At 33.0% G+C, this 19,177-nt stretch overlaps 1 protein-coding gene across 3 annotated transcripts in view; it reads right to left on the bottom strand.

The window, feature by feature from the left end:
• Positions 1–4,516: 4,516 nt before the first annotated feature.
• The window catches only part of LOC108727114 (ADAM metallopeptidase with thrombospondin type 1 motif A), a 47,410-nt gene continuing 32,749 nt past the window's right edge, over positions 4,517–19,177 (bottom strand). For 2 of the 3 annotated variants that reach the window (XM_018455052.1, XM_018455051.1), the window contains 22 exons: positions 18,254–18,458; positions 16,540–16,754; positions 15,988–16,140; positions 15,307–15,456; positions 14,210–14,361; positions 13,611–13,950; positions 13,072–13,160; positions 12,593–12,940; positions 12,128–12,294; positions 11,786–12,036; positions 10,922–11,300; positions 10,368–10,523; positions 10,154–10,294; positions 9,592–9,717; positions 9,291–9,458; positions 8,890–9,105; positions 8,258–8,449; positions 6,792–6,980; positions 5,985–6,310; positions 5,751–5,887; positions 5,361–5,554; positions 4,517–4,962 (listed from right to left, as the gene is read on the bottom strand). In XM_018455052.1, the coding sequence (XP_018310554.1) occupies positions 4,873–4,962; positions 5,361–5,554; positions 5,751–5,887; positions 5,985–6,310; positions 6,792–6,980; positions 8,258–8,449; positions 8,890–9,105; positions 9,291–9,458; positions 9,592–9,717; positions 10,154–10,294; positions 10,368–10,523; positions 10,922–11,300; positions 11,786–12,036; positions 12,128–12,294; positions 12,593–12,940; positions 13,072–13,160; positions 13,611–13,950; positions 14,210–14,361; positions 15,307–15,456; positions 15,988–16,140; positions 16,540–16,754; positions 18,254–18,458 (4,384 nt within the window). In that variant the 3' untranslated portion in view covers positions 4,517–4,872. The remainder of the gene's footprint in view (positions 4,963–5,360; positions 5,555–5,750; positions 5,888–5,984; positions 6,311–6,791; positions 6,981–8,257; positions 8,450–8,889; positions 9,106–9,290; positions 9,459–9,591; positions 9,718–10,153; positions 10,295–10,367; positions 10,524–10,921; positions 11,301–11,785; positions 12,037–12,127; positions 12,295–12,592; positions 12,941–13,071; positions 13,161–13,610; positions 13,951–14,209; positions 14,362–15,306; positions 15,457–15,987; positions 16,141–16,539; positions 16,755–18,253; positions 18,459–19,177) is intronic. The other variant, XM_018455053.1, reaches the window with a different exon arrangement.

The following is a 19,177-nucleotide window of genomic DNA, read 5'->3' as shown; positions in this document are numbered from 1 at the left end:
TTTTTCTCATTTAGAAAAATTAATTTAACTGATTTCATTGCACCATGCTTTCTACATCATGGTATCTTCTTTAACTGACAGCGATAGTTTTAAATTTATTTTGTTTTTTATAATTTAATGTTTGTAAAGACTGAACAAGGCTAGTGTATGAGTCGAAACGTTTCGAATAGTATATGTGAATAACTTTATATTAATAAAATTGGTCATCTATTTTAAGCTTGTATATTATTGTTTATTTTGTCATTGTTTAACTGATTTCAGTTGCATTTGTTCCATTTTGGGTTAAATAGCCGTTCTTTCTCCTCTTCCTCCCTAAACTTCCCTCTTAACAGAGTTTTTATAAAGCAAGCCCTTCGGAGAAGCAGCTCAGTATCAATGCGTTTCTCACCCTGATAAAGCGAACAGCAAGAAAACGTTGGCATTGGCAATAAATCACGATATAGTGACATAACTCCTAAATCCTTTGGTACCTCTGAAAAAAGTATTATAATTGTTACACAAAGATTATTACATTTAGTTGGTAAAAACTAACTTTAGGATCACTTTGAGGAAAACGAAGCGGAGCTCGAACCCAGATCTCTTGTATTCCGTACGAGCGTCCTGAGCCATGAGACTATCGAGGCAGTCTGTCATGTTAAAAAATAATCAATGATTACAAATGACGTTCCATTTGCTTTTCGTGATTTTGTTTCCGCAATTCTATATTTTTGTATCATGATTTTATAATTTCTTTATAATCATATAGTTATCTATCACGTTTCGTTTTTATGTAAGTTCGTAAAATTCCTTTATCAAACTCACAGATAAATTTTAGAACTATTTCGAGATTGTGAAACTACATGCAAAATATTTTAGGAGGTACACAGAAAGATACATTTTTTACTACAAGAATGAAAAAAAATTAATGGTTTACGAGATATTTCTTATTTTATTCGGACATATACACTGGTTCACATAAAATCTTTACGATCACACGTCACATATTGCAAAAATTCGGTATTATATACTGACTTTCTCAAGAACTAACTTTGCTGGAACTACCTTTGCATTATAAAGTATATAAACAAAAATATATTTAATAGTTTATTTAAAATTTATATAGAATGTACAATTGCCATGTATGTAAAGAAATACTTGAGGGATTGGCAGTAAAAATTTATAATTACTGAAAGGCTAGCAAAATAGTATGCATACGTATAACACTATAAACGTTATATGTCATACAAACGTCTATATAATTCACTAAGGGAGTACTTTCTGGATTATTTCTTGATATTATACATCAGAAATAATTTAAATATAATGAGTCATTTCCAGATATTTATATGTAGACGAATTTTAATTGTACCAGGTTTGTCCCAACTGACATTAAAATAACTTTTACATTGAAAGAAGTCTTTGAAATTATGCCTTATAAAACGATTCTATTATGTCGATCTACATCTATAGATTAAAATAAAAAACATATAAAAGGCGGATGTCAATAATTATAATATATTAATCTTATTATATCCGATATTTTTTTATTGCTTTAATACAAACTATCATGATATACAGAAGCGTCATATATTTGTCCAATAGTTCTTCAAACTAATTCAAGCTCATTCAATGAAATTGTTGAGATACCAAATAATGCCGATTATTTCTTTTCAATTTTTAATTGTATATATTTATATGCGATTAAATTAAAAAAAAAAACATCAATTAAGATAAAGCCCATTGCATTCAAATGTAACTAAAATATTATGACTTTATCATCTATTTTCTCTCGTGTGAGAAGTTTAATTCGCTATAAATATCTGATCTTTATTAATTATTCAACAATTGTACGTATTTCAAGTTAAAAATTAAAGTGACAGCAAATCAATCATAAAATTTGTAATAAAAATGATGTATCTTATGTATATCACAATAGTGGAGATGAGTTGCATTCGCGAAGACGCCCATTTAATTGACGTCAATCAGAACACTTATGACATTTAATGTACATTATATATACGTGATACGTTGTCGGCGTTGGAAATGTAAAACAATGGATTCTCACACGTGAGTTTAATTATCGAGCACTAACCGACCAATTAGCTGCCTATGATACTAGATATGTAAGTTTGCGGTACAGCATGCCTTTCACGCTCATAAGTTGTTCCTGCAGCAAGTATAGATTATAGGTATTGTCTGCAAAGTCGAGTTGAGGGTGCTGTGAGTTGTATTACTCTATAGCAGGTGTCAGTATGCTCAGTATGTGCCTCATATAAAATTTGGCACATTCGGAACATATTTAGGGCATAAGCGAGATAACGTCACTATGATAATGCCTCCGCCTTGACAACAGTGCCTTGACAAAATATGCAGTGCAATCTGTAGAACATATCGCAGTCGATTTGCTAATCGGTGGCAATACCGCTCGCTACTAGCTTTGCTAAAGTTAATACAACAATTAAGTAAACATCGCGTTCCTTTACACATCGAATTTTTACATTATCGAGACTGTAACGTCGTTAATTCGGCACTTCGGAAATGCTTATCTTAAAAAAAATGCGTGCATCCTCGCGCGTAGGAGATAGACCGCGCTATCTCTATCAAATCTTATATTATGCTACAACGTGGCCAAGATTGGCAGGTTATATACTTACAATTACGTATACATATACCATATAATAATATTAACTATGGCAGTCTGTCGAAATACGTGTATTTATATATAGCTAACAGGCGTCTGAGTTGTAAAGCGTCCAGCAAACTGGGCACTTAAACATTCACATCTAATGATGCGAGTGTCGCAATCGTTAGAGAAAGTCGTTTTATTGTACTGACCAATCTCGTTGGTTGTTTAATGTAAAAAGACTAATCGGCACCGTTCACGACATCGTTCCTAAGTGGCGCGGTGCGGTAAAATACAATAAAGTTTCCTTAGACTTTATTTACTCTACTATTTTATAGTATAAATATTATTAGTTTTTGTACAAATTTCGCGGATCTGCTTCAGTAACATAATACGATATACGATTGTACATAATAAGTAGATAGAAAACGAATTTTGCGCTTAATCTTCATCGAGATTGCGGATAAATGCGGAATGTCATAAGTTTCACAAACTTCATGCATTTTGATCAATTTAAAGCTTTGACAAGTGTCAATATTTTTTCTCGTAAAAAGAGTCGTCTCTGACGAAAATCAATTCTAATTCGTACAAATTTTTTTTTCAAAATTTTTATATGAATTAGAACACTTTTCAGAAATACTGAGTATCTTAGAATTTTTCATATATGTGAATTTTTATAATGTTTTAAGTTTTTTCTTATTCTATAATTTCTAAAAAACTACCTTAAACTTTTTCAGATTTTATAAGAAGATTTTATCAAAAATTATAGAATAAGAAATCTTCAAATATTTCAGAATTCATATGTATAAAGAATTCTAGAAAAGAGAGAGAGAGAGTGTAGATAGTCTTCTGAAAAGTGTTCCAATTTATATAACATAATATGTGAAAAATTTTCTAAAATGTATTATAAAATTATTTAAGAAATTGAAAAAGTCTGAAAAATTATATGAAAAATTCCAAGAAAAATTTTCACCAAGGATTGAATTTCAGTAAATTCCTTTAAATGCATTGTCAAGAAATATGTTTGCTAAGTCACAAGAAATGAGTTGTGAGATAATCTTCATTAAGGATGAAATAGCGCATTGATGCATCCTAATTATAAGTAGAAATAGTTTGTGAAACTTCCCGTAGCATCCTACATGATATTCCTTTTTTCAGCAATGAGATGAAATTATGTCGTGTGTTAGTTATTAATAAACACAGTGTGTACATTTTCAAAGTACTTTTACACGCGTACGCTATGAATCTTACTAGTAGATTTATTCATTTTACGCGTTCATAATTTACGCTACGAATGTTACTGCGATATCCTCGAAATAAAATGGACAATATTTTCGTATGCGCGCGCGATGTAAATAAAAAGGCAAAATTATATCCTACAGAGCTTGTTTAAGAAATTTTAAGTTTGTTTCTACAGTTCACTGCAAGTAAAAAATGTCGTACAAAATATTCAACTTGTGTAAAAACCATAAATTCGAGTATATTCTTTTCTTTTTATCTGGAAGCTACAAATATTATTAATTGTACTAGTATCAAGATGTTAATCAAGATATTCATCTCGGTTACACTTATATATTCTATACGTATAGATACTTTACCATTAAAGTAAAAATAAAGTATCAATTGTCCTTAACATCTCTTTTTTTTTAATTGATGGAGCATTGTAGAAAACGGCAGTGCATCACGATAAGAGCAAACTGTAGGATCATAAGATCATCGAGAGAGCATAATATTAATCATGAGGTGAATTCATAAAATAGATGCCATTATCGATTACTTTAAGTTTGTATATAAAATGCATGGAACGATTACTACATAATTTGATATTATTACATTTACTGGAAATCGATTTGTGACGAGGAAATACCTCCAATTATATTAATATTTATTTTAGACTAATAAAAATTGCTAACTTTTTTTTCTAGTTGCAAACTTTCCAGTTTTGCATAGAGACACGTTTCCTACAAACACATAATCTCGTAACTCGTTATTTTTATCTGTATAATAATCGCACATGTCTGACGGCAGTGATAGATTGTACATCGTGTCATGTGCATTCCGCTATATCGATCGCTGGAGTCCATTAGTTTCGATATCGCTATATTTTTTTCAATATATACATATATTGAAAAAAAATGTATATATACTTCTTTCCGGCAGCTACTAAAAAACTAATCGAATTTAAAGCAAATCGGTGGTTATGATACTGCGGCTCGTAGTCGCGGGATCATAGGACAGATAGATGAAGTACCAAAAGTTGATGGCTGTGACTAGGGAGGTAATACGTCCAGCTTTAGGCCCGTCCTCGGCTTGCAGAAGCCGCAATACCCGCCACATTTACCGACGATTCGTTGATTATTCTAATCATAAGTAACATAAAAATATGTGTTAGAATGTATTTTTAAAAATTAACATAGAAGCAGAAACAAAATCTTTTGCATCTTAAAATTTGTCACTTTTCTATTGTCTAAAAGAAATTTGGAATCTTCTAAGAAAAAGATTGGTAAATCTCCTGCCGAATAAAAAAGTACAAGCCAAGTGATTGCGTTGATTAATAATTACTTTTCGAAATTTATTGATTTTGTCTTTAATTTCATATATTATATGTGGGTGTGAGATATAAATATAAAATAATAAACAAAGCAATATAAAACAAATGAGAAATTTGTTAAATTTGCAATATAAATATATATATAATTTGTAATCTTGAATAGATCAATAACCGCTTTCACTTTTTAATTAATTATTGATTACTTACAATTCTATTGATTGCGAGAGAAGAGGTCGAAGTTTCCTTAACCCAAGTAATTTCTGACGATAGTCCCAAGGCAGTTCCTCTCAAATCAATACTGAAACGTCCTTGTGGACATTCGACGAGGCTGTAGCAATCACCGGCTTTGCCATACTCTACGCGTTGCATTCCTTTCGTCCACGAAAACGTGTAATCGTTTGCTAAACATGAAACATTGTCAGTGTATTAAGTGTACAGAATTGCATGGAATGTATATAAAAATATATAATTAAAAATTAAATATATATTTCCTCTACTCCCCCTCCCCCCTCCGCGAAATACAACCGTCTCTGTAAACGTAACTTCCAAGCTTTAATTAAAAATTAAATTCAAAGTACGTATAAACATTGTGCTTACCTATAATAAAAAGTGTTGCCGGATCTATGCGTACCCTCTTGAACATCGTTCTGCCAGACACTGTTCCCAATTCGGACACACAGTTGCAACTATCATTTCTTTGACCATTGAACGGACACGTGTGTGGATTCCTCAATCTGATACATCAAAATCAAATCATTACAGGATACCACACGAAATTATTGAATTGTTGAAAAAATAATGCTATACATCGAAAGTAAAACGATAGCTTGCCTTTTATCGTAAATTTCCGCATAGTTCTCGCTATCGCCAGCTGGCAAAGTCAGATATTCCCGCGGCTCGGCGCTCGACATTCCGTGACAATAAATAGTCATATTTCTACCACCGATTAACAACGGATATTCGCCATCCGTGGTAGCTTTGAGTCTTTTCTGGATTTCGAGACAGGTGACCGGACCGCATTTTCTTTGGTTGCACTTGTGCTTTCGTAGTGGTTTGTATTCAGCTGGACAATGGAACCGCGCTACTTTCTTGCCGATTGCATCGTGGCAATAAAGCCTGCGGATCTGCCGACCTTTGCGTCCGCAAGGATGGCTACACTATAGAAACAAAAAAAAATAGATATAAAGAAATGTAGGTATAGGAGAAGAAAAAGAACTCGAAAAAAAGAAGATGAAAGATGGCCGAGAATATAAAGAGAGAAAAGTTAATCCTTTTTGCTACGCAACTAGCAATATTATTTATTAAAATGCAATAATATTTATTAAATTAATATTAATTATTATTAATATTAATAATTAAAAGGTCAGATTGGTGTAAAATTTACATAAAATCGAAAACAATTTTTTTGCTTTAAAAGATAATTGATTCAACTTTTTAAATTGAACTTTATAATTGATTATTTAAACTACAATTTTTTCTTTTTTTTAAGATATAATCTTTAAATTATAAGAAATGCTGCAAATTTTTTTTTTTCATTTAAAGTTGATAAATTTTGATATATTTGAAGCTAAAGATTTTTACAGCTATTGCTGATTAGTGATTAGCACAATGTTGAATTCAATAGTATTTCAAACTCACTTTTCTCCAAGGACCAGCAGTCCAATAATATTTATCGCTACATTCGCGTAGTTTACAAATCTGCTCGCCGACTGGCCTTTGATCCATTGGACAACCTTCCGTTGGAGTTGGATCAATCCATCCGTAGCGGTTTACTCGATGACAAGTGACAGCACGACGTTGTATTCCCTTGCCACAGTCCGCCGAACACTTGTGGAAAAATAAACATCTATAAATCTTGATTATGTCAAAAAAAATAAAAATCGCAAGTGCGCAAGAATTATTACAATATTTCTATTGATAATCGTGTCTTGATAAAGTTGATAAGAGTCATAATGAAATGAAAGTCATAATAAATTTCATAATGAAAGAACGTATCGGAGAATCAATATCGCAAATTATCACGAATAATTATTATAACTGCAGTTGCAAAAATTTCATATGTCTCTCGACAATTTAATATTCGTTAAAATTGCATTTTTATTCATAGTTAAACATTGCAAAAATAGTCTATTCCATTCAAATAGAATATATCAATTTCGTTTAAATTTTCTTCTAATCTATTGATACTTTGCTTAAGGTTCGCTTGACGAAACGATAAGATACATTCTCTCATTAAAATACAAAATTATGCAATCAATTAAAAATAAATATATACATGCTCATGCGTGTATAATCTGAAACAAAAATATAATCTGTGATATATTCCAGGCCATTATATCATTTTATTAAGACAATGTGGTTGTACGATATTATCTGTACAGTGTATAACGGCTGTATAATATATGGCGGTTTAATTTCCCAGGATATTTTATATATACTAATATTAGTGTTATGGATAAATATATATTACAAATCAATAATATTCCCTAAATCTGCTAAGTGGAGTGCAAGTTATACACACGTTAGTAATCAAATATCATAATTTTACACTCGTTAAGTGGGAAACACTCTGTGTGTACAGATATTTCTGAATAAATGTGAGATTAATAACATGCATGAGAGAAGTTCACTGTTTGAAAAAGAAACGTTAAATTGTGCAAACATCTCGCACGGATCTGACAATGATCCTATGAATTATCAAGATATCATGCATTTTTCATAATTCACCCTGTATTTACGGAAGCCATTTTTCATATGCGATTAATTAGGATTAGTTATTTGTGCCATCGCTGCCAATAATCGTTATTTCCCTTTGCTGCCACTCTAAAAATCTTTAAAGTGAAATTTAATGCTAAAGAATGACAATTGAACCAGCATTGAAAAAAAGTGACTCAATTGTCAATTTTTAAGAGTGAGATTTCACTCTTTAAAGTTAGATTTCATTCCAAAAACTTTAGAGTGATGTATATACACCAACATTTGCGTGCGTGTAAAACTCAGTTTAACTTTCATGGTTCTTTTACTTAAGATTGTGAAATTTTCGTAAAATTTTGGCCTAGTAGCAAGATTGTAGCATTGGCGTAAGGTTTGAGGTATAAAGATACCTCCGACCAGGTGCCTTCTTGCCAGATAAAATCACAGGCAATGCGTTGGCATAATCTCTGCGATTTTGGTTTGCGTGATTTCGATCTTATGCACTGCTCGTCCTTAACGGGTACTTCCGGCCCATGGTTGCCTCTTCTCATCGTACATTCCACTCTTCGCGTCTGAATCCCGGTGCCACATGATTTCGAGCACTGCAAAATATTTCGATTCGGTGCAAACTGGCCACACATCCGTAACGATCAAATTTAGCTAGACATTTCAATGTCGCTATTGCAGAAATTGGCCGTTAAAATATCGATTCCGTTGAACTGACTTCCGATTGTTTTAACTGTTTTATTATGTTTATGATTCACTAAAATAAAATGGGGATGAAAAGAAGTTCGGTTCGAGATATTTCGTTTAAAAATTATATAATTTTCCTAAAACGATGTGTTAATTTTTAAATGCCTATATATTTCTTTTTCCATTGATTCTCATATAAAGATAAATTTCGATAAAGCTTCAACTCTTATTATTGCCCTCAATTACTATTCAAAAATTAAAGAATCAAAAAAGACAATCTCATTAATCAATAAACATTGCTCCATATTTTCATATTATAATTTTATTAGATTTATTACGGTTTACTTACCGGAGTCCAACCAGACATTTTCCATTTACGAATGATGTTAGACTCCAGACTGTTCTCTCTGCTGTTTTTAGGACTACTTCTGCAAGATTCCATTTGACATCTTCGCACGTGTTTTGGTTGTTCATCGCTACACTCCTTGTGCGGCAAAATTTCACCGTCATGACTTTGACAGCGGACTTGACGATGTTGGAATCCGTTACCGCATGTTACGTCGCACTAAAATCATTAAAATTATCGAAAGCATATTATTAATCAGAAGAATCACTGCATATTTTTATTTTCGTGAAACATATTCTGAAAAAATATTTAATATAATTTTATATTATAATTAATTAATTCTGTACATAAAAAACAATGTTCATACAAAACATTTTAATTTTGTATGGAAAATGTTTCAATACCTCACTCCAGTCGCCGGTATTCCAAACCGGACATGGGTGATGATTGCATGTCGTTCTTACTATCGGTTGTTGATTAGAATCGCAATAATAGTCAGGTGCAACCATCCCGATTTCCGATATACATCTCACTATTCTACTTTTGTATCCGATATTGCACTTTTGCGAGCACTATACGTAAATGATAAAATAATATGAATTATTCCGAATTATAAACTGCAAAATTAATAATTTGTAAAAGCTGTAAACTATACAAATGAACTGCATCTTAATAAACAATACTGACTATAGTAAATAAACCTACCTCTCCATAAGGTCCTACGTGCCACTTGTAGTGGAATGTAATACCATTGTTATCAATTTCGTTTTCTTGTGGAGATGAATCTTCACGTGAAGGATTCGTTGAATACGTGGTCGGCGGTAAGCTTACCTAAAAAGAAAGCGAAATTTTCTTTTACAAATGTTGTATTATAGAAGAAAAATAAAAATGAAAATGATTTAAAATAATTAATAGCGTTAACTGCTCTTACATTCTTTAATTATAATTAATTTTAATGTGTATACTTTAAATTTTTCTGTAATAAACTGTATTTTTATTCTTGCCGATAAATTATTACTTAAACTACTTAAAGTAAAGTCTTATCATTAAAATAACTAATTTAGTTTTTCTTTAAGAATAATGATGTTCATTTTTTCTCCAATTTTTTCTTAAAAAATAAATTTAAAAACTTTCTTGTCTTATAATTTCTACGTCATAATTATACTAATAACATCATTTTATTATATTATATTCGAGTCTCTTGTAATTTTGTATTATTGGCTTCAAAAATTGCTTTTGTTAATAAATATATATAATAGAAACTTACTACATTGAGACACGGTTTTAGCGTGCAAGTAACCAAAGTCTCTGGTTTCTCAGCAATGGAGCATCCGTCACTCGGAGCACCGTCTGCATTCTTGCAAACGACTTTTCTTCGCGACGTCCCCTCGCCACACGTCACTGAACACTGTACAACGAGAGATTAGATTCAACCTGATAACTTATTAAACGTGTACAGAAAATTGCCCAATGTACTGTACCGGACTCCAATCGGTATGCCATTGATGACAAGGACCAGCATCGCAGGCTTCTGTTACGATCGGCGTACCGCTGCAGAACGTGCGCGATACTACGCGATTCTCGACTTGGCACCAAGAAGCTCTATGTCGTTTTCCCATGCCACAAGTCACGGAACACTGTAACATTTCATGACATCCATTAATCTAAATTGTTCACAAATATTATCCAATACTGCGTGAGAGATATTTAAAGCGTAACAGCTAATCAATATTTCGTTATCAGAAAGTACTGATCTTAAGAGAGAAATATTTAAAGTACAACTATGTTTTTGTGCTCTGTATAACATATTAAACATATTAAAATATTTCTATATAGTTAACTTTAGTAAAAATTTTTTATAGAATTTAATTTTTTTTCTAAAAAATAATATAAAATTATTAAGAAACTTTGAATAATTCTGAAATTCATATAAAAATTCTGAAAAATTATATAATAAATTTAAAAAAAAATTATCAGCAAACTAATTTGATTTTAATTCACGTTTTACGTATCTCTGTATAGCCTGTATCTTTACCTGACTCCACTCTCCCAGATCCCATTTCGGACAAGCCTCTTGATTACAAGTGCGCTTAAGGTGTTTCTCCTGTTTGGCGCAGTTCTCATTTCGTACCTGCCTCTCATTTGAATCAACGCATATCGCGCTTCTCAATTGCACACCGCCGCCGCACGAGACACTGCAGACGTTCCATTCGTTGTAACTCCAATGAGCATCGTCGCAGGGACCAACACATGGTTGGTGCTCGCTCGGTTTCTCGATGTGCAAGCATGCGTGCGCCGGTATCGGTCGTGGAGAATGCGATGAGTCTAGCAAGATTTGAACGCATCGCGAGGTAACAGTTCGCACCCCTGGGCCACAGTGATTCGAGCATTCAGACATGGAAGTCGTCTGCCATCTGAAAGCGCGATTTAAATAGTGTAATTAGAGTTATCATGAATGAAATATATTTAAAACTATTTAAATTTTACTACCTATACGCATAAAATCGTACCATATCCCACTAAGCACAAACTAACAATAATGTTACATCAATATTATAATTTCCTGTTCAAATGAATAGGACACATATTGTACATAACAGTTACATTAATGCCCGTAGTCAAACCTTGTACTTAAGGCTTCCTTAAATTTATCTTTAGATGCTCAGTAGCCAATGAAATAATTCGTAAAGTATCTAAAAATAAATTTAAGGAAGCCTTAAATATAAGGCCTGACTATGAATACGGGCATAAATTGTTGAGTAGGAAATTGCAATAGTGATATAATGTTACTATTAGTTTGTGTTCAACAAAATACCTTTATATTCTTATTTCATAAATTTTTAATTTTTCCAAGTGATACATAACTAATCCTGCGTTTTTGTACGCGTTTCTTACTTACTGCAGCGTACAATGCGCGTGGCACATCTGACTCTCCTCTTGCGGTTTTTCCTCATTTTTACAATAAGCATCGGGCACCGCTTCCTTGTGCTCAGTACTTCTACATTCGGCTTTACGATACTTCATACCCTGACACATTCGGTTACAGGTTGACCAATCGCTGAGCAACCATGTGTAGCTATTTAGAATTCTTTTGGGTACAGTGTACTCATACGTGATTTGTGGTGGATAAACGTTTCCTACGGATAATACCTGAAATTCCGTATTCTTAGTTGAGTGGAGTCACATAGCCAGAGAAACTACTTTTAGCTAAGTGATTGTAAAATGTAAACGGTGAACCTGCCTCCAAAATTAAATCGATGGCGGTAGGCCGGGAACTGTTCAGTCGTTCCACAACTGATTCCGGTCCGCTGTATTCGATAGTGACGCCCGGATGCACGATTACCTTACGATGCATTACCATAAAATTTCCGTTTAAGATATATTCGCCATCTTCTCCAATTCGTAGCGCTATATAACAATATGATGAAATGGTTTAAAAAATATTAAAATGGAAAAACTTTAATAGAAAAACTAAGATATAAGCATATTATACATATTAAATTTAATTCATAATGAATTTTTATGTGTAATTTTCTTTATAATAATATGATAATATTTTCATATAAATATAGAATAGAATAGAATAGCTTTATTATTTTCAGCTTACTAATTTTATATGATACTATCCTTATTAATTATTTAGATGTAACGAATTCCGATACGTTAATTTAAAAAATCTTTTCGAAACAAGGCAGGAAAATCTTACCAAGATAATTACTGTCGTTGTGAGAGTTCAGCCATCCGTGTTGTTTAATGTCAATGTAGCTGCTGCCTGCAGGGATTTTAGCTACCCTGGTATAACCGTACACGCTCGTGTTGTAGGCGCCCGCAATTCTCTGGCAAGTGGCGTTGTCGCCTCTGCAGACCCCGCAGGTATCAAGATCGGCTGTCGAATTCAAGATGTGATCGCATCCAGCGGGCTTGCATTGGCCGTTGACGCATATGTGAAAAGTGTCAGGGCCACAGGGTGTTCCATCGATTACTTTGTCGCGTAACATGTAATACTGATTGCTCTCCACTTGGCAGTATAGTTTGCAACGATCTTGTGGCAATACTATAAAAGAAAGTTCCAAAAATCATATCTTTCTTACATACTTCCTCCGAAATCGTAAATTAATCAAATCTATCGCATAAATTAAGAAAAAGATGAATTTAGAAATGGTCAAAAAATAAATCATTGCTTACTTCTCGTATATTTTGCATGCCACTTAACATCTCTAGCAAGATTCTGAATGTTAAAGTTGTTGTTATCGAATTTCGAGCACTGTTGTTCTCTGTAAATGAAAGAAAAAAAATAAATACTAATACATTGAAATGGATGAGTAATCCACTACTTATTAATATATGGAAGGAACGATTTTGCTAAAAATTTAGATGCAACTAGATATAGATCTGAAAATAATTTTGTTAGACCATCAAAAAAATTATGTAGGACGTTCAAGTATAGTAACCAATACTGCAAAAAATCTTGACATATATTATAACAACCAATTTGAAAATTCATAATTATTTTGGTAGTTCAATAAAATTATTTTTAAATCTATATTTAGCTAAATTTTCAGGTACTTTAACAAAAGTGTTCTTTCTTCCGTATACATTTTAACATCAAAACAATTATATTAATTTCGCTTTATCAGTCGTCTTATCATTAGAATACCAGTTAATCGACAGAGCTTTGTTCTTATGGATTTATGCAGTACATTCTCTTCATACAAGACACGTACCTAAAATCTGGGCTACCTGGTGGGCATTCTCTGGTGCCGCAGCTACGGTATTTTACGCGCTCGCCGATGCAGTAATTGCCGCCGTTCTTCGGCGCCGGATTGTCGCATTCGCGATACTTCCTCTTGACGCCACCACCGCAGGTCCGCGAACACTCGCCGTATCTTCCCCACTCGCCCCACTGACCGTGCACTGGCTCGAGGTTTCTACGCGAGACGCATTCGCCGCGATGACACCATTTATCGACGCCGCAAGGTGTACCATCAGCCCAGGGCATATGCTGAGTGTGACACTGCTGATGATGATCCCACAGTGGTGCGGTGCACCACAGTCTCCTACACACTGCCTGGCCGGTAACCGACCAAGCCCTCAATTTACTTCAATTCTTAAGCGAATTCCGTCGTAATAACGCTACGGGGTAGACAAGTCAAAAGCAAACTTGAACGTGTTCCAATAGATAATATCTTCAGTCATTAGTAATATTATATAAAGACACAGACTGAACATGAAATTAAAATAAGCGAGAGGATGGAATGTATTTTGTCTGAGATACGAACGCAAATACTTAATCAAACGCGTGAAGAGAACGTTTTCGACTTACCATCACTCACCATATGAGGACAGATTCTGGATCCTTGCCCAAAGACGAGCTCGCACTGTTTGTTCTCCGAATAGTCTTCGCCGGGTAACCGACCGTTTTGTCTCTCCATCATTTTACTGGGCTCATCAAGCAAGCAGTTAGCATATCCGGCTCTGGAACAAAAAGTCATTTCGAATTAATAACAATTCTCGATCCCGCTAATTAAGAGAAAGTTATTCATTCACCCGAATAGCCTTTAAGGATCATATTTCTCGTGACAATGTGTGAAATATATTACAAGCGTATAACAGTCGCTTAGAGTCTCGTTAAACCGGATTTCTAAGCGACGGCGATGACTCGTTCCGGCCCTTTCGGTGTCACAGAAAAACTCGCGACATTGCCTTTCTCGATCGAAATGAATTTGTCTGGCCGACATCCATTCCCTGGAAATCGGCGTGTTTGACGCAAACGGTTTATTCTCGGCTTTCCTATTTGTGCTTGAATCGTGATTCAAAATGCAATTTTAGAACGCGTTACACTTAAGCCTACAAATGACAATGAATTAATTGCCTTAACTAATTAAGAGAACCCCATATAATTAAATTATTCTGATAGCAAAAACAGAAATAAACCTAATTAACCCGATTAAACCTATTTAAACGCAATACACGCGCCATTAACTCGAGACATATGAAGTGCCTTTCGCTAAATATAAACACAAGAGACATCAAAAGACATTAAAGAGATATCTTTTAAAGAACACGAGAGAACTTTCAAATTAAATACGATTATTTATCTAGAAAAGCTGTAACATATTTACAGAAAGTTAAATGCCAAAAGAACAGAGAAAAAGTTATTTATTATTAAAAATTAACTTAATAAATTTCTTATTTTAAAGATGGAACATTGGCCAATAATCATTAATGAGTTAAAGATCCCACAAATTGTACCGCTATGAACAGAAAGGCAAATCAACGCGGTCAACAGACAAAACCTGACAGCGCATTGCGTACTGTCTCAAGTAGAGGTCACGAGTCAATTAGTAACGATCTCTTTCCAGAATGCTTCCCGGCACATCGTTTATAACCGAGTCATTCACCAATTAATGACTGACTCACTCGAGAAATTCGGTGACATAGTGTCGGGAACACTTGGACCACTCCCAGGGAAAAGTATTATCGTCCAGCATGCGAGACATTACGTTGTGCACACCCGAACGATTCCTGAAACCAGCGCACTTGGAGTCGTCGTCGTGCGGCATGTTAAGCCTGTAATGCATTTCGGATATTTTCTCTGAGTGGTATGAATATTTTTAAAAAATTATAGTCATAATATATGCATGAGTAAGAAAAGTGAAATTGGATTGGAAAATCAGAGATTTAAAGATTAATTAAAGATGTTTCAAAAAGAAATAGTATGAAATATAAACCCAGTAAACACAAAGTAACATATAATCAATGTTATAATTTTATACTCAACAATGTAACTTATAACATAAAATGTTTACATTTATATTTTGAGTATAAAATTATGACATTGATTATTGTTAGTTGGTGTTTACTAAGAAATATATGTATGATATAAGATCTGGTATAAAAAAGAATGATTGGAAAATCAAAGACTTGAATATGAAGACACACATCTCATATAGCAAACAGATATATATAGCACAGCAACAATCTCGTGAAGAAGATACGGTGTATCTTTCAAAAAGGATTTAAGTGATCTCGTTACATAAATTATGTAACATAAGTTATAAAGAACGCATCGTATACTTTATGACCGATAAATATACTTACACGTGACCAATCTCGTGTGCAATGGTAAACGCCGCAGCTAATCCATTATCCTGCACGATAGCGCACGAAGATCCAGGCGAGCACATTCTACCCAGCTCGGCCAAGCCCAAAGTATCACAACGTTTTTGGCGCGGATTGTGACATAGATTTTCTCTGAAAATTATTTTCAGATTGTACACATGTCACATGTTCTCAAACTTCGGACCTTTATTTCTAATATCATCGTTTCAATAAATTTGAGTCGAAAAATTCCGGGAAGCCATTATTTACAATTATTTTATATTCTCTCTCATTATTAAACATATTGTCAACATTCTAACTTCTTCTTAAAATTTTTAATTAATGTGATAATAAAATTACAAATATATTTTAAGTAAAGTTTTGTTTAATTGCATTCTAAAAATTTTAATGCTTTATACAAGAAAAATTTTAGTTTCAATCATCTACTAAACTAACTATTGTTGCTTTATAAAAACCAATAATTTTTACGAGAAATTTCATATTATAAAAAAACGTATATTTTTACAATGTATAGATTCTTCTAATACAAACCTGGTTAATAGAAGCGCAGCGTCGTGATGTTCAGGTGAGGGTTCGTCGGGATTGTTACGTTTTTGCCATTGACAGAATCGCTTCAACATTTCAGCCGCCGCGATTCCGTCACTTCCGCTATGCTTGACACCGAATATTTCTTCAGTCTTAACGATCTTCATTACTGCAATGCTTACTGGATTGCCGATTGATTGATCCTTATAGATCCGTGAAACCTATCCTTCCAGGGGGGCAAATAGAAACATATTCGGTAATTCAGTTGTAATAAATTAAGTACCTCAGCCGAATAAGGCCCAGCATTAAATAAGGCTCACTTTTAAATTTATTATTTAAAAACGCGCTTCACGCGTAAAGTAAGTCCTACGAAATTTCATTTAAAACTGATTTAGAAAAACAATGTTTATAGTGTTTGTCTCTTTGTTATTTTTTATTTATTTTTTATTTGGGCCTTATCGTTATATATATTCATATATGCATATAATAAGGCCCAATATCAGAGTAAAAAAATAATTTTTTTCGTTTATTTATACAAATATTCTATATAGAAGATATATTTTACTTCTGTGAGTGAATGAAATAAAGATTGTATTCTCACTTAGTTTATTTCCCCTCATAGATAGAATTAAAAAAAAATTAAGTTGGCCTTATTCAGTTCAATTATCTTAGTCATTAATTACTTTTTAGCTTTATTTGATACATCTTTATATTTCTTATTTGATTAAAGACTCTACACGTGTATATGTGTTAAAAGAGACATCCGATCCATTCTGAGACACCATACACACAAAGAGTCTATTTTGATCTTTTGTCCACTCTTTCATTCATAAAAAATTCATGAATCTTAAAGTCGATCGATTATTGTTGAGAAACGCGATTGAATCATCGCACGGACGACAAGCGTAGGTTCGTGAAAGCGAACTCCTCGCAGGATGTTGCCCTCCCCGTAAGGTGTGGCCTTCGCGTGGGATACATAACTGGCGTAGCGTACTCGGTAATGACCGCCGTGACGAAGCTAATTGTCGTCTTTCCCTTTATTGACTCTGTTTTTTTGCTAAGAATTTATTTCGAAAGAAATATACCGGTGCAGCGAGTTTCATTTTCAAGATGAATAGCATCTTACTACGTCCTTGATCTTTACCAATGGATTTAAAAATTGCTACGTTTATGTTGTGAATTACTCTTTTAAGACCTTTTGCAAAATTTTTTTATTAAAGAAATTTATTTATTGCATTCTTTTAATTTTGAATGTTATACTTCTTTAAAAAAAAGAAACTTTAAATTAAAAGCGTATTAAAATCTGTTCAAAATTAAAGCAAGAATATTCTTTCATCATACATTTTTTCTTCGTAAAGTTTAGCTCATTAGAAACTCACTATCTTAAATTAATTACTCATAAAAGATCATCGTTAAAATTAAGCGACGATCCCGTGTTACAGCTGGGGATATTCGATACGCAGATTGCTCAAAAGTAATGTCCCACATTTTTTCTCAGCCAGTAATAAATATAGAAAAGTGAAATTTTACTTGCTGCAAATTTGAAGTTTGAAAAATGTGAGGTATTAATTTCTGACCTCATATAAAAATAAATGTAGCCACAAATTTTTATTTAAAAAAATGTAAAGAACTATATCGTGATGCGGCATTAACGCAGAAACTTAATTAGAAAGCGAAATTGAATATTTTCAAATTACGTCCAAAGAATATATATACCCACCGTGCTCATCAAGACAAGAATGTAACTGACCAAGCCAGTGCCATGATACTCCACCATTTTCGCATCGGCTACCACCATGATCTCGATGAAATATTCACGCGGTAAGGCACGTCGCGGTCTCCATGTCACGAAGGGATCCGAGTCCATCTCCGAGTCCTGTGCGTCTTCGTTCTGATGTTCACGTTCACGTTCCATGCTATAATACCTGGAATTCATAGAACACGCACTACAGATTCGTTGACAGCATCCCAGAATATGCAGAAAGCGTAGCATTGTTCCTCGTGAAGATTAGAGTCAACTCTTCCGCGAAAATGAGAGAAAACGTCAGTTCACAATTTTCAAATTTAAATGATTAAACTTCACTTCTCAAATTTCGTCAAAATTAAAACCCGCTTTAAATTAAACAACAAATGATACGTTATTTACATACATCACGTTTAAAACTTTCTGAATAGATTAAAATTCGAAATAATTAGTTACAAGAAATAACACTATGTTTTCAATTTGTGCACAGAAAAATACAGAAGTACGCCAGTAATAATTACTTATTTCAAGAATTTCAAAAGTTTATATATCCACAGATATATCATAAATTTATCATCAAATTTATTCGAAATACATATTCTATATTTTAGTAAATTTAATACTTCAATCAGGATTATTAAATTAAATCAAATTTAATTTGCTTATTATATATAAAGCCGCTTCTTCAATTAATTTTATAATATTCTTAAAAAACAATTTCTTGTTTCGAATACATAATAATGAGTGTTTCTAAAATTTGTAACAAGTATATTTTTAAGACTATCAAGAAAATATTCTGTGTTAAAAATAATCAATACATAAAAGAAAAAAAGTAAATTGAATAATTATTTTTCTCAGTAATAGAATATTTTTTTGTGTGTGAAACATCTTGCGGAGTAC

This window comes from Mycetomoellerius zeteki, unplaced genomic scaffold (assembly GCF_001594055.1).
Source record: "Mycetomoellerius zeteki isolate Tzet28-1 unplaced genomic scaffold, Tzet1.0 scaffold47, whole genome shotgun sequence".
Taxonomy (NCBI): Eukaryota; Metazoa; Arthropoda; class Insecta; order Hymenoptera; family Formicidae; genus Mycetomoellerius; species Mycetomoellerius zeteki.
Note: the sequence above shows the minus strand (reverse complement) of the source record. Positions and strands in the feature narration are given on the sequence as shown.